General features: G+C 35.9%; 1 protein-coding gene across 2 annotated transcripts in view; it reads left to right on the top strand.

Annotated features, from left to right (window-relative positions):
* Nucleotides 1-2,520: 2,520 nt before the first annotated feature.
* The window catches only part of NELL2 (neural EGFL like 2), a gene marked incomplete at its 5' end in the record, with an annotated part of 362,215 nt that continues 349,752 nt past the window's right edge, over nucleotides 2,521-14,983 (top strand). The window contains 2 exons of one of the 2 annotated variants that reach the window (XM_081311609.1): nucleotides 2,521-2,644; nucleotides 3,075-3,203. In XM_081311609.1, coding sequence (XP_081167735.1) covers nucleotides 2,590-2,644; nucleotides 3,075-3,203 — 184 coding nt within the window. Of the gene's footprint in view, nucleotides 2,645-2,872; nucleotides 2,925-3,074; nucleotides 3,204-14,983 lie in introns of those variants that run through there. The other variant, XM_081311610.1, reaches the window with a different exon arrangement.

Raw genomic sequence — 14,983 nt, 5'->3', positions numbered from 1 at the left:
TTAAAGAAAAAAGACATCCAGAAAATACAGACATCATGAAAATTTTGGCATTTAGTGGGTAGAGATCAGGAATACTACCAATCATTCTAAAAGGCACAAAGCAGACCAAACCCAAAATGTTGGTAACTCTAAGGTTGAGAATCCCTGCCCTAAATAATACTTTTATTTTAGTTTTTCAAACTTTATCCTTTGGTTTTATTGAAACAACTTGCTGCCCCCATCTGTACTCCTATTTTAATAATTTCCATGATATCTAATTAGCTCAAATAGAAGTAAAGTAGCAGGTTCAGCTGGAATAATTTGGGGTACCAAATATAGTTCTTCTGGAGGGAGCACAAGTGTATTTGTGGTTCTGGATACAAGCTATCAACTTTTAGCATGTCTTAAGTAAGAGTCAGAGAAACTGGAGAATATCCCTAATTTTATGATTTGGTTGAGTACAACTATGTTAGGGAAATTCTGCATGTAATTATGTGTATATACATATATTTATATTCTTTCATTTTCTCTTCCAATATCATTTTAAGTAATGACATTACCTAAAATTTATGTAACTCTTACAGGTATTTATTACACTGTCATATTTTGAATGTATTTCCATAGAAAGGTTTTTAATTCTTTGAGGAATATTCTTTGAATTAATTAATACAATGAAATTAACTTTATTTGGTGTAGTTTTAAATATTTAGGTAGTTTTATAAAAACCAATTTCATCACATATAAGTACTGGAATATTTCTCAAAGTTTACAAAATTACAATTAAGTGGATTTTTTCATAAACAGAGTATTAACAATTAAATTGGAAAAAAAACTTTCAAATTCGGATTTGTTTTCTCTAAAAACTTCCAAGATCAGAGCTTAAAATGCCCCTCTTCCACTATAATACTGTATTTATGTGTCTACGTACATACATGTATATACACATATACATATAGAATGTATACTAAGCATATTATAAACATTCATCATTATATCCTGCCCTATAGGAACCTCAGATTACCCAGTTAGCATTTTAGTAGCAAGCTGTGTCAGATCCAGTTGGAGAAGTCAAAATTTACTTGTTTGGATGGAAGGTTAAGAAACACAATTGGCCCTTGTTCTGATCAATATTCTAATCCTTTTGGAACTGTTAACTTTTCCGAAATGGAAATTGAATGCCTTTCCTAAAAATGTACCTCAAAGTTTGAGGGCTTTGTTGAAAAGCATTATGTGCCTTTGACCCTGAATGTACTTTTTGTCTGCTGAGAAATAGAGCACAATGACCTTACTTTTATGGTCCTGAGTATGTATGGTGAAGATTGGGTAGCCTGTATGAGTGTAGTCAACCATGGGGTATCTCTTCTCTCTCACCGGGACTCATTCTTTCTTCCTTCCCTCCTTCCTTCCCTTCCTCCTCCCTCCTTCCCTTCTTTCTTTCCTTCCTTCCTTCCTACCGCCTTGACTTCTGCTACTGTGTGGTTGTCGTGGAGAACCCGAGCCTAGGTCCTCCACGTTGGCTTTGGCAGGGGGCGCGCGAGGTCCCGGAGCTGTCCAGCAGCTCCTAAGTTATTTCCGCACTCTGCAAGCCAGGGAAGCTCTCCAGCGCCCCGCCCCGGGCTGGGAAAATCTCCCATAGGGCTCCCAGGATGTCCCAGGCTCGCCACCCATCTACAGCAATTTCTCTTCTTCCTCCGAGTCCCGTGAGCTTTGGTGGCCTTCTCCTTGCCCCCGGTGCTGCTCCCGAGCCCTGTGCACGAGTGTACTTGGTCTTCACCCCTTTGCCTTAAGAGTGGCGTCTCGTTCTACCTTCCCCTCCAGCAGCTGGGTGGTCTTTTCTGTCTCTCGGTCTGTCTTTGGAGACACGCGCCCGAAACCGAGGGGTAAGAGCAAAGACCACCCATCAACTTAGCACCTTGAATTTAAATCTTTCATTCCGGAAAGGAGATTGGCATTGCCGGTCAGCAAGAGAAGGAGGGAGGAGGGCGGAGGCTGCAGTGGCTCGGGGGCTCGCCAGAACAGCCAGGAACCCGGGAGCCGGTGCAGGAGAGGGACAGTGAGCGCCAGCCTCGCCCTGGCAGCCCCTCCTTCCAATTCCTCTCTCCGCCTCCGGGCCCGCCCCTCCCTCCAGGAGGAGCCGTCTCTCCTCCGCGCGTCTCCCGATGCTTTCTCCATTGTCTCTGCCTTTACAACAGGTTCGGGCGGCGGGGAAGAGGGCGGGTGCGGGGCTGCCCCAGCCCAGGCTTTCTGGGGGCCGCCTTCCTTCCTCAGGGTGTGCGCATCTTGGGCTGCATTTATTTGGCTCGGGAGCTAATTCCCCAGCATAGCAGGTCCCGGGCGAGCCCGACCCCTCCCTCCCAATCTCCTCTCATCCCGCTCCGCCGCCTGGGCTCTCCGTGTGGGAATGATGAGCGCATTGGAGGCTCTAAGTTCTTCACGCGTCTCCGGGGGCCTCCCTTTTCTTTCTTAGGCAACCAAATCGTGTTAATCCTACTAATCAGTAAACCCGAGGCAGCTGGAGGAGAGGCACACGCTATTTTCTCGCTCGATTCCAAGAACCTCTTCGATTTTTATTTTTAAAGAGGGAGACGATGGACTGAGCAGATCCACACCATGGAGTCTCGGGTCTTACTGAGAACCTTCTGTTTGATCTTCGGTCTCGGGGCAGGTGAGTGGTCCCAAAGCCAGGGCGGGGAAAAGGGATGGCTCCCGCCTGGGGGCTGGCGGGGAACGCCTCGCTTTTCCTGGACCCGAAGTAGGTCTGGAGTAGGGGGCGGGTTTGGATTTAGAAATTTTGTGTGTGTGCTTGCCTTGGAGACAGTGAGGCGGGTCACACCGCTGATCAGTTTTGAGGGCTGAGGGGGAACTTCCTACAGAGAGGGGCTTAAAGTAGGTCATGGAAATAGGACTGGGTGCCCCGCTATTTAAAGCTTGGCTGCTGATCTCAGGTAAGGCTCTCCGCGGTGGAGGAGGGAGTCGCCTCTCGTCATCACTTCTCAATATTGTCGCGAAGACGCGGTTCTTTGCTGCCTTGGAGTAAGAGGATTGCGTTTTAATGGAGCTTTTTCTTTCTTTTCTCCTCCTCCCCACTCCACCAGTGTGGGGACTTGGGATAGACCCCTCCCTGCAGATCGACGTCTTAACAGAGTTAGAACTTGGAGAGTCCACAGCCGGAGTGCGCCAGGTCCCTGGGCTGCATAATGGGACGAAAGCCTTTCTCTTTCAAGGTACGATCCAGTGCAGTAAGTCCTCAGTGCGGTTTTAGTTGCCATAGCCTTGGGAAGAGTTGGCCCGGCCTCTCCTCCCAACTTTGCCTTGCTTCATGGATGACAGTATCTGAGCTGAGGGTTGAGTGTAAGACACATTGTCGGATGTCTTTTTAAGTGTCTTGGTTTTTCTCCAGTCCCTCACCTTACTCCTCATTTTGTACTCTTGCCAGCCTAATGAAGAGTCCCTTAATTACCGGAAACCCCGATGGCAGATGGTTGGTTTTATAGTCCGGGGAACAATAAATTGTAACACAAACGCCTCATTTGGGTGAAATTGATTTAGGTAGGAAACAAGATAGCTTAATCTTAATGAAGACATTGATCTCTGAAAGTTTCAGGTGCAGTGGTGCCTTACTGGGAGACCTTTCTTTGTGGGGGTAGTGTTTCTGGAAAAATGTATACCTCTTAGTATTTTTTTAATCTACTGTATATCACAAGTACACTATATGTAAGGCAGAATTCATCACGGAAAGATCATCGTTCTTCCTTCTCCACCAAATGACAAGAGGAATATTTTGAATCTTTGAATATTTTAAAATGTTTTGAAAATATTTTAAGTAAAAAATCTTAATGTCTTCTATATCCATTTATTATACGCTTATGGTTTTAAAACTTTTTCTGAGTCAGTGGACAGGGATATGCGCAAATGACTACTTTTCAAATTATATTTAAATGTGTTTTACAGTCACAAGAAATTTCAGTGCAATAAACTTTAATTTTGATTTAGTAAAGCTTTTGAAAATTACTTGGTTTGTGGAAAGATATAATATGAGCTTCTGAAAGATAGCTAAACACAGAAACACTAGATTTAGATATGGTGAAAGATAGATGAAGGGAAAAAAGAAATGGAGTATGGTTCAACATATCTGATGGAATAAGGCGTCTTTCCCCAAGCCAGCTAGATTTTTCTTTGGCTATTTTGGGGCTATGTCTTCCTAAGAAGTGCAACTCATAATTAATAAAGGGTTGAATGTGCAAAATACATCCACTCCAGCAGATCTGCCACCAAGAAATTGGAATCACATAAACTCGAGTGTTTTTCTAGTGGTGTCATTGCCTGTTATAGCCAGTATGTGTCACCATGGACAGTAACACCAAAGCTCACAGTTGGGAAAGGAGGAAATTGACATGTGTTGCATTTATTTAAAACAAGTTTGCTTTTACCAGAAACTAAAATGAAATTTTCCTTTCTAAAAACTGTCCTTTTAATTTTATTGTTAATTTGGTGTTTTTATTGTGACAGATATTTAAGTTAGTATCTTATTTACTTAAAGACCTTGTTTTGGAGGGTGGGGCTTAAATACTATATCTTTTAAAAACAATGTCCCAATCTAATAAAGGAAATAAAGGCTCAGCTGTCAGCAAAATTCAGAGTTTAATAAGCATGTTATCGGGCTAAGCCTTTGTTTTTTTGTTGTGTATTACTTTATCTCTGATTTTCAGTTTCTGTGAAATGGAAAACAAGTTATTTCATTACTGCCAATTCAAGTAACTTGAAAACTTTAAAGAATCTAAAGCTTCTAATAAAAAATGGTATTGAAGTGCTCTTCATATTTCCAAAGATCCTTTAAATTCTATTAGTGTTCTTCCTGGCTTTATATGAAGAATGCCTGAACTGTCACAAATAGGAACCCTCAGGAATGTACATTTTATGTGAGACAATTGGAAAACTAGATATCAGACAGTTTCTTGAAAATAGTCTCAAGGAACCAATATTTTTTCCTGGTAATTTTTAAAAAAGAATGTTTAGCATTTATTTTTATTTTATTTCCAGCTTCTTTAAGATAGACATTATGTTCCAAATACTAAGACACATGAAATATGTTTTCTTTGAATCATCTTCAGTAACTAGATATTAATGTACATTGATGATTTGGTTGTTTTGTTTCATGATTGATACCAAGCCCAATATTGAGACAGAGTAAATGCTTACATACTTTTGAAGATGTGATTTCATTTCCTGCCAAATTATGAACTTTATTTCATGTAGCCAATCATTCAGTAAGTATTTACTGCCTGCTGTGTTCTCAGTAGGCATGTATTACTGATGTATTGATTATGCTCTAGTGATTTCTCTTTTTATAACATTTGGATTCCAAAATTGAAAACAAGTGGACCTTTGATGCTGAGTGGTAGTTCTGCATTACTTTGTAAAGGTATTTTCTCTGCTTTTAGGATATGGAAGGTTTTGTTAAGAAGTCAGTTCTGAGTCTTGCTGCTTCATTGTATCTCATGGGCTTAGAGAAACAAAAGCATTGGAACTCTGGAGATTTTATAGACCCATTTATAGTGAATTGAGGGTACTGCAGATATTTTATATGGTATGTAAAATGTCACAGCAGGAATAGTAACAAATTACAAAAATCTGCGAAATGCTCTCAGATTTCTTATGAACCTATCATATAGGTCTCTTTGTGCTATCAGATGTGTTCTAAATAGATAGAAGAGATTTTGAACTGTCAGATTTCTATTGCAATAACAAAACTCTTTTTTTCTCTCTCTTAGCTTTAAAATAAACTTCTCTCTCTTTCTCTCTCTATATGTATATATATATATTTTACATATATATATGCCCAGATTTTTACTTATTTAATATTAATTCTTCCTTTTGCCTACTTCATTTTTCTCTTTAGTGATTTTTGAGATGCATACAATTCACTACTTTTTGAAACTATGAATAATCTTTGTAAATTAGTATGAAATATGAATATATTATTAATACATTATTATATGTTTATAGTCACAACAAATGGAAATATATTTCAAAGTCATATTTTTTATTATAATAGCAACCATAGTATCACTAAAATGGTTTCATTGTTGCTAAAATTTATTTTATAGCTGCTTTAGAAATTTAAGTTTTAAGATGTTAAATTAAATCATCACTTAATAAATGTGGCTTTCAATCTGTCCCTATTACATTAGTTTTCCTAAGAAAAGAGTGTCCAGGCAATATATATGGCATTACATTAGGATATTCTAGTGATTTCTAGCTGTATTCTTACTCATAGCTACAAATATACACTTATTATTATTTAAAGAAATGGAGGAGTGAATTTTGACAGTGAGAAAGACCTACAAATAGTAGCAAAGAGTCCTGAAATCTTAAGGACTAGTGCAGTTACTTTGTTTTAAAGTCTAGGAAATGTTTTCCAAGATAACAATCACAATAATGTTCTTTTCTCTGTGTATATAAAAGATCAGGAATGAGAGTGCACAGAAGCAAAGTTTTAGGACTTTCTTGCAAAGTAAGCATGAATTTTAGATCTTTGATTTTTTAACAATTCATCTGTCCAGGTTCCCAAAATATATAGTTTCATCTGTTGGCTTAAGAAAATTTCTTCTAAAATGTTCATAGATTTTATAATCTTACTAATCCCCATAGAAGTAGATAAAATAAAAGTGTATTTTTTCCTGAGTTGATAATTTAAAAATAAATTTAGTAATTATTTTTAAAGAACATCAAAATATAAAAAGAAAAAATGTTCACAAATCTACTCTCATGCCAGTTTGAAAATGGAATGAAATAAGGACATTGATTTAGTAGGCCAAGGTAACTGAATTAAGTAAAGCAAGGTGTCAATAAGTACTTGTATGATAGTTAATGGGCACATCTAAACTTAGGGGTGATGGTCATTGATGCCCCAGTAGAGTAAAATAACACAGTGATTAAGAGATGTACTTAGAAACCAAAGAGACTAGTTATGTTACTATGGTGAATGCCCTTTATTTATATCCTTGATTATAAAATGAACAATGTTATGAATATTAAGCAAGTTACATTCATTCATCCAAATGAATTATTCCTATGCATTATTAGGTGTATGATAAAGAAGTAGAACTTACCTTTGTCTTCATAGTGCCTTAAAAACAGCTATTAAGTAAGTATACAGATAACTTAATCACCATTGAGATAAATTATATGAAAAACTGTGGGTGTAATGGGAACTGTATTCTAGTTTGGGGAATCAAAGGGTCAGGGAAATTGTCTGAGGAAGAGTCATTTATGCTGATAACTGAGGGATACATAAGGGGAGTCTGTAAAGAAAGACTGAGGGAATTCAGGGAGGAAGAATAACACAGGCAAGGGGAATGGTATGAGCAAAGATCCTGAGAATAGAATGAGCATGGTGCATTTGAGAAAATAGAAGAAGTCTAGAGGAATGGAGACACATATGAAATAAAGCTAATGAGTATAGCAGGGACCAGGTTACATGGTAGATCACATTAATAGAGCAGAATTAAAAAGCCATCATTATATAGATGTGTATTGTGGTAGGTAGAATAATAGTCCCTCGAAGATGTTCTTGTTCTAGTTCTTGGAACCTGAGAATTTTATGTATATTATATGACAAGGTTGCTAATTTGCTGATCAGAAGATAAAGAAGCTGCAAGGGACTATCTGCATGAGCCCTCTGTAATCACAAGTCCTTTAAATATGTAAGAGACAGGTAGAAGGGTCAGTATCAGAGTTCTTTGATCAGAGTCAGTATTCGAGTTTTGTGATGTGAAAAAGACTAGACCAGCCGTTGCTGGCTTTCAAGATGGAAGAGGGCCCAGAATCAAGGATTGTTAAGAAGTCTTTAGAAGCTGGAAAAGTCAAGAAAATATTTTTCCTTAGAGTCTTCAGAAAGAACACCTAGATTTTTGTCCAGTTAGGCTAATTTTGGATTTCTGACCTCCAGAATTGTGATGTAATAAATTTATGTTGACTGATGTCGTTAAGTTTGTTGTGATTGGTTTTAGCAGCGATTGGAAACTAATATGTTTTGGTATATGGAAGTGGGGTACTTCTGTAAGAAATAACTAAAAGTTTGGAAGTGGTTTTGGAGTTGGTCAATAGGCAGATAGAATTTTGAGAACATACTAAAAAAGTTCTTGATTTCCCTGAATAGGATTTTAATTGAAATATGGATGTTGGTGACTCTATTAGGGAGGATTCAGAAGAAAGTGAAGAGCATGGTAGAGAATCTAAATCTCCTTAAACATTATCTAAGTCATCATGAACAGACTGTTGATAAAAATATAGATGTTAAAGACACTGTCAGAGAGGACTCAGATGGAAATGAAGAACTTGTTAATATAAACTAGAGGAAAGAATATCCTTGTTTGTGTAGTGGTAGGAAACTTAATTGAATTGTGTCCTTCCATCATGTAGAAAGCAGCACTCAGCACTTTAATTTTTTTTTTTTTAGTTTTAGATGGACACAATATCTTTACTTATTTATTTTTATGTGGTGCTGAGGATAGAATCTAGTGCCTCATGCACGTGAGGCAAATGCTGTACAACTGAGCTATAATGCCAGCCCTAAAGCAACACTTTTAAAAAAAAATATTTAAAAGGTTTTAAATTTGTTCTAATTAGTTGTACATGACAGTAGAATACATTTTGACATATTGTACACAAATGGAGCACAACTTCTCATTCTTCTGGGTGTACATGGTCCAGAGTCACATTAGTAGTATATTCAGGCATGTATTTAGGGAAATAATGGCTGAGTCATTCCATTGTTATTTCAATCCCAACACCCGCTCCCCTCCCCTCTGCACAATCCAAAATTTCTTCATTCTTCCTTGTACCTTATACCCCCAATTATGGATTAGCATTCACTTATGAGAGAAAACATTTGGCCTTTAGTTTTTTGGGTTTGGCTTATTTTTCTTAGCATGATATTCTTCAGTTCCATCCATTCACCTGCAAATGCCATAATTGCATTTTTCTTTAAGGCTGAATAATATTCCATTGTGTATATGTACCACATTTTCTTTATCCATTCATCTATTGAAGGACATCTAGGTTGGTTCCATAGTTTAGCTATTGTGATTTGAGCTGCTATAAACATTGATGTGACTGTGTAACTGTAGTATGCTGATTTTAATTCCTTTGGGTATAAACCGAGGAGTGGGATATGTGGGTCAATGGTAGTTCCATTCCAGGTTTTCTGAGGAATTTCTATACTGTGAAAAGCAGCACTTTTAAACAATTAACTTGTATAGTAAGCTGAAGTGATTTTTAAGAAAAATGTTGAAGGTATACTTTGCCTTTTCTTGCAGCTTATATTAAAATATGAGATGAAAGAGAGAATTTGGTGAAGAATTGTTTAGCAAAAAGGATCCAGGACATGATATTTGAGAAATCCTCTGCCCGTTTATATTATACACACACAAAAATGTTAAATATGAGATTCACCATCCAGGAATGGCTGTTCTGGAGAGAAAACCAATAGTATGGCTGGAAAATATTTTGCTAGTGTCTCAGAAGTACAGAAGGTCAGATTGCAGTTAGGGATCTTTGAAGGACATGTAATTCATGGATCCCCTCAATTATTTCAGCAGAGGTCAGGAATTTTTTTTTAAAAAACTTCATTTTTATTTTCCCTCTTGTTTTTCAGTACTAGGATTGAACCCAGGAGTGCTCTACCACTGAGCTACATACCAAGTCTTTTTTTATTTTTATTTTTTATTGTTTTTGAGATAGGGTCTTGCTAAATTGCCCAGGTTGATTTCAAACTTGTGATACTCCTCCCTTGACCTCCCGAGTTGCTGGGATCACAGGTGTGAGCAGTGCAGCTAGCTAGAGGCCAGGGATAGAGATAGAATTATTCAGGAAATATCTGTGGAGTTATCTTTTATCTGAGGAATATCTGTTTCCCCCAACTATGAGTGAATCTCCATGATATACAAACCTATAAGGTTCTGAAGAATACTATACCAGGAAAAATGCTACTGCTGGCTCTGCCCGAGTCAGAGGATAAAATGGGAGAAGAGGATAAAATCTCAAAATTTCTAAAAGCAAGAAAAAGACTTCTTTGTTGTAAACATGGGTCACTTTTCATAAAAAAGAAAATTTTTTATTTGTTTTAATTAGTTACACATGACAGTGCAATGATCTTGATATAGCATACATTTCAATCAGATGGGATATAATTTCTCAAAAAAAAGAAATTTAATTAAAGGGAAGCAATGAGATGCTAATAGGTGAAGTTAAGAATCATAGAGAATTATTCTCAGAACTTGAAAACATGTGGTTTTCCTGTCTGGATTTCAAAATTGCTTATGTATGGTGACCAGACTTTTTTTTACTTCTATTATTGTGTCTAAGAATGAATTATGCCTGGAGCCTCACTTATACCTGATTTATATAAGACTTGAAACTTTTATTATTCTTAATATAGTTTTTAAATGACAAATGTAAGTTGTAACATTTTTCAGGTACAATGTGTTTTTAACTACGTACATTGTGGAATATCCAAATAAAGCTGATCAGCAGGTTCATTTTAACACATATTTGCAAATTTTTTGATGAGGACACTTAAAATTTAGTGTCCTAGAGGTATTTGAAAGTACAATGCCTTGTTTTTAAAATATTTTTATTGGAGCATTATAATTGTATATAATGGTAATATTTGTTATTATACATACATACATACATACAATATAACAATATGATTTGGACAATATTGTTCGGTATTCTCTCTTTCCCTCCCCTTCTTCTTCTTCCTGGTCTCTTTCCTCTATTCTACTGATATCCTTTTGATTTTCATGAGCTCTACCCCTACCTTTCGTTTCCTTTTTTCCTCTCTAGAATCACAGTTACCATATGGGCTGGGATTGTGGCTCAGCAGTAGAGCGTTTGCCTAGCACGGATCGGACCTGGGTTTGATCCTCAGCATATAAAAATAAAAATAAAATAAAAAATAAAATATATAAATAAATAAAAAATAAAAATAAAAATAAACAATAAACAATAAAATAAAAAATAAAAAAATAAAAAAATAAATAAAATAAAAAATAAAAAAATAAAAAAGCATAAAAATAAAGACATTGTGTTGTGTCTATCTATACCTAAAAAATAAATATTAAAAAAGAGTTTTTTAAAAAAAGAATTACAGTTATAATACAGCAGAACTTCTGAACTTATTTCTCCATTTAACTGAAAGTTTTTATCCTTTTACCAACATCTCCCTGATGATTTTTCTCCTACACTCAGCTCCTGGTAACTACTGTTCTACTCTCTACTTGTAGGAGTTATTTTTCAGATTCCACATATGGGTGAGATCATGTGGTATTTGTCTTTCTGTGCCTGGATTATTTAACTTACTTTAATGGCTTCCAGGTCCATCTATGTCATCAATAGTGACAGAATTTTCTTCTTTAATGTGGAACAATATTCAATTGTGTATATATACACCACATTTTCTTTATTTATTCATCTGAGGATGGGCACTTGGGTTGATTCTCTATTTTGGCCATTGGGCATAATTCTGCAATGAAAGTAGGAGTCCATTTATCTCTTTGACATAATAATTTAATTTCCTTTGAATTTATACCCAGAAGTGAGAATGCTGGATCATATGGTAGTTCTGTTTTAAACTTTTTGGTGGTACTTCCCACACTGATTTCCATAATTTAAAGGATGTGCCAATTTATATTCTCATCAGTGAGAATATAATATGCACAGGTTCCCTTTTCTGCACATCCATGGCAATGTTTGTTATTTTTACTTCTTTTTGATAAAAATTATTCTATTCTAACAGGTTTAGGTGCTATCTCATTGTGGTTTTATTAATTAGTGATGGTAAATATTTTTTCATACTTCTGCTAGCCCTTTGTGAATATTCTTTTGAGAAATGTGTATTCAGCTCTGTGTCTTAAAAATTGTTTTACTTGTTTAATTGCTATTAAGTTGTTTAGTTTCTTACATATTTTGGTTATTAACCCATTGTCAGGTTTATGGTTTGCAGATATTTTCTTTCAGTCTGTAGGTTAGTTTTTCACTTGTTGCTTCCTTTACCATGCAGAAGCATTTTAGTTTAAGGTAATCCTTATCTATTTTTACTTTTGTTGAATTTGGTATGATATTCAAACTATTATTGTCTAGAACAATGCCCTTGAGGTTTTCTCACTTTTTCTTTTAGTAGTTCTATGGTTTGGGGTCTTACATTGAAGTCTATAATCCATTTTGAGATTTTTTTTTTTTTGTATGTGGTTTGAGGTAAGGGTCTAACCGCTCTGACTTGAACTTACAATTCTATTTCAATTAAGATTTAAACTGTAGCAATACCATGGTTGTTGGAAAAGATATTTGATTTTAGTCTTTTAAAATCTGTTGACTCATATTTTTGGCCTAACAAATGATCTATTCTGGAGAGTGTTCCATGAGTGCTTGAGAATTTGTATTTTTCTGTTATTGGATAGAATGTTCTATGCATATCTATTAGGTCCATTCAATTTTAAGTATAGTTTAAGTCCAATGTTTCCTTATTGATTTTCTGTCTGGATGATATGTGCATTGCTGAAAGTGGGTTATTGAAGTCCCATATCATTATTGGTCTAATATATTTCTCCTTTCACATCTATTAATATTTGCTTTATGTATTTATTTATTTTGGTTTGGGTCCATTTTTCTCTACAGTTAATTATTAGATACCCTTGATGAATTGACCCCAGAGCTTATATGACCTATTAACTATTTTATTTACAATTTTTGTATTGAAGTCTATTATTTTGTCTTGAGTTAAGCATAGCTACCCCTACCTTTTTTGTTTTGTTTTGTTTTTCATTTGCATAGAAATCTTTTCCCATCCCTTCACTTTCATCCTCCAAGTGTCTAAAGATGAAGTGACTCTCTTTTAGGCATCATATAGTTGATTCTTTTTTCTTTTTAGGAACCCTATTTAGGAACACTTGTCTTCTGATTGGAAAATTTAATATATTCAGAGTTAAAGTAATTATTGCTAAGTAAGGACTTACTGCTGTTATTTTGTTAATTGCTTTTTGGTTGTCTTGTAGACTCTTTAGTTCCTTTTTCTTTTGAAGTTTTCCTTTGTTATTAGGTGATTTTGTCTGGTGATGATTTGCTTACTTTTTATCCTTTCTATATCTGTTAAAGATTTTTCCTTTGTGGTTACAATGAGACTTACACAAAACATCTTGTATAATAATGTGCAGTTTTAAACTGCCAACAAGTTAAATTTGATCATTCAAAAAATAAAATCCTTGCACTTTACCTTCCCCACAGACATTTTGTATTAACAGTGTCAATGTTTACATATTTTATATGTGTATTTGTTAACAAATAATTGTAACTTTTATCATTTAATATTTTGGTCTTTTATCTTTCACACTTAAGTTACGAATGATTTATACAACACTATTACAGTCTGAATATTTCAAATTTGATTTTGTACTTACTTTTACCAGTGAATTTTATACTTTTACATTTTCATGTTACTCCTCATTGTCCTTGTCATTTAGCTTGACAAAGTCCTTTTACCCTTTCTTATAAGACATGTCTAGAGTTGATTAACTTTCTCTGCTTTCATTTGTCTAGGAAGGGCTTTCTTATACTTCATTTTTGTAGGACATCTTTGCCAATTACAGTATTCTTGGTTGGTAGGGTTTTTGCTCTAGCACTTTGAACATGTTACTCCACTTTCGGCTGACCTTTAAGTTTCTTCTGAGAAATTTTTGTTAGCCTTTTTGGAAATTCTTTACATGTGATTTGGTTCTTTTTTTTCTGCTTTTAGGATTCTCTTTTGTCTTTGAATTTTGATAGCTTGATGATATGTGTTATGCCAGTATTGTTAGCATTGAATATGTTTGGAGAACTTTGACCTTTCTGTACCTGTATATTTATATATTTTTCTACATTTGTAAAGTTTTCTGCTATTATTTCATCAAGATTTCAACCCTCTTTTCTTTTTTCCTTAAACTGTCATAACTCTATAATAAAGTTTTCTGTTTTGATGTCAGTTGTTCTATAAATCCCACAAAGTTTCATTATTCCTTTTCATTCGTTTTTCCTTTTTCTCCTCTGCTTGTGTATTGTCACATACCTTATCTTCAAGTTCACCTAGTCTTTCTCTGCTTGATCAGTTCTACTGATGTTGCTCTTTATCATATTTTTCATATCTTTCACTGTATTTTTCAGCTCTCTAATTCCTATTTGATTTTAAAGAATAATTTCAGTTACCCTATTAAATTTATCATATTGGTTTAGTTTTCCCCTGATTTTGTTGAATTATTTCCCAGTATCTTCTTAAAGTTTGCTGACTTCTTCATGACATTATTTTTTAATTATTTGACACTCAATTCATTTATTTTCATTTCTTTGGGTCCAACTACTGGAAGATTATTGTGTTCTTTTGATAGTGTTATGACTCTGTTTTTTCATGTTTCCTGTTGCCTTATATTAATGACTCTGCATTTGAAAAAGTAGGAACTTTTCCTAGTCCTTGTAGGCTGGTTTTGATTGGGAAAGCCCTTCATTGGTCAGTGTGTCCAGAGATTCTCGGCAGGGCTATATGTTGTGTCTGTCAGTGGGCTTGTTGCTGAAATTCTTGGGCAGGCTGTGTTGGTGCTTTCTTAGCAGGTGATTAGGACTATTGCCTGGATGCAGTAGTGTGGACCTATTGATTGAATCTGTGCAGCAGTTCTGGAGCCTATATTCATGGGGGACTGATCTGCACCCTGAGTCCACAGGGACTGTCCTGGTGCTGGTGTAGGCCCGTAGCCTCTATTTGCTGGGGTGAGCCTAATGAGTAAGATTGTGTGGGACAGCTTGGTGTTGAAGCCTGGAACTGCAGGGTTCAGCCTGGTACTGGGAATGGCCTAGAGCTTGGCTTGTCTGAGGGGTGGCCTGCAGCCTGAGTCAGTTAGGGTCAGCTTCATGTACGGACTACTCCGGTACTTAGGGTAGCTGGGGTTTTCCTGGAAGTGGGAGGTTTTAAAGACAG

This window comes from Spermophilus citellus, assembly GCF_964194105.1.
Source record: "Spermophilus citellus genome assembly, chromosome: 10".
Taxonomy (NCBI): domain Eukaryota; kingdom Metazoa; phylum Chordata; class Mammalia; order Rodentia; family Sciuridae; genus Spermophilus; species Spermophilus citellus.
Note: the sequence above shows the minus strand (reverse complement) of the source record. Positions and strands in the feature narration are given on the sequence as shown.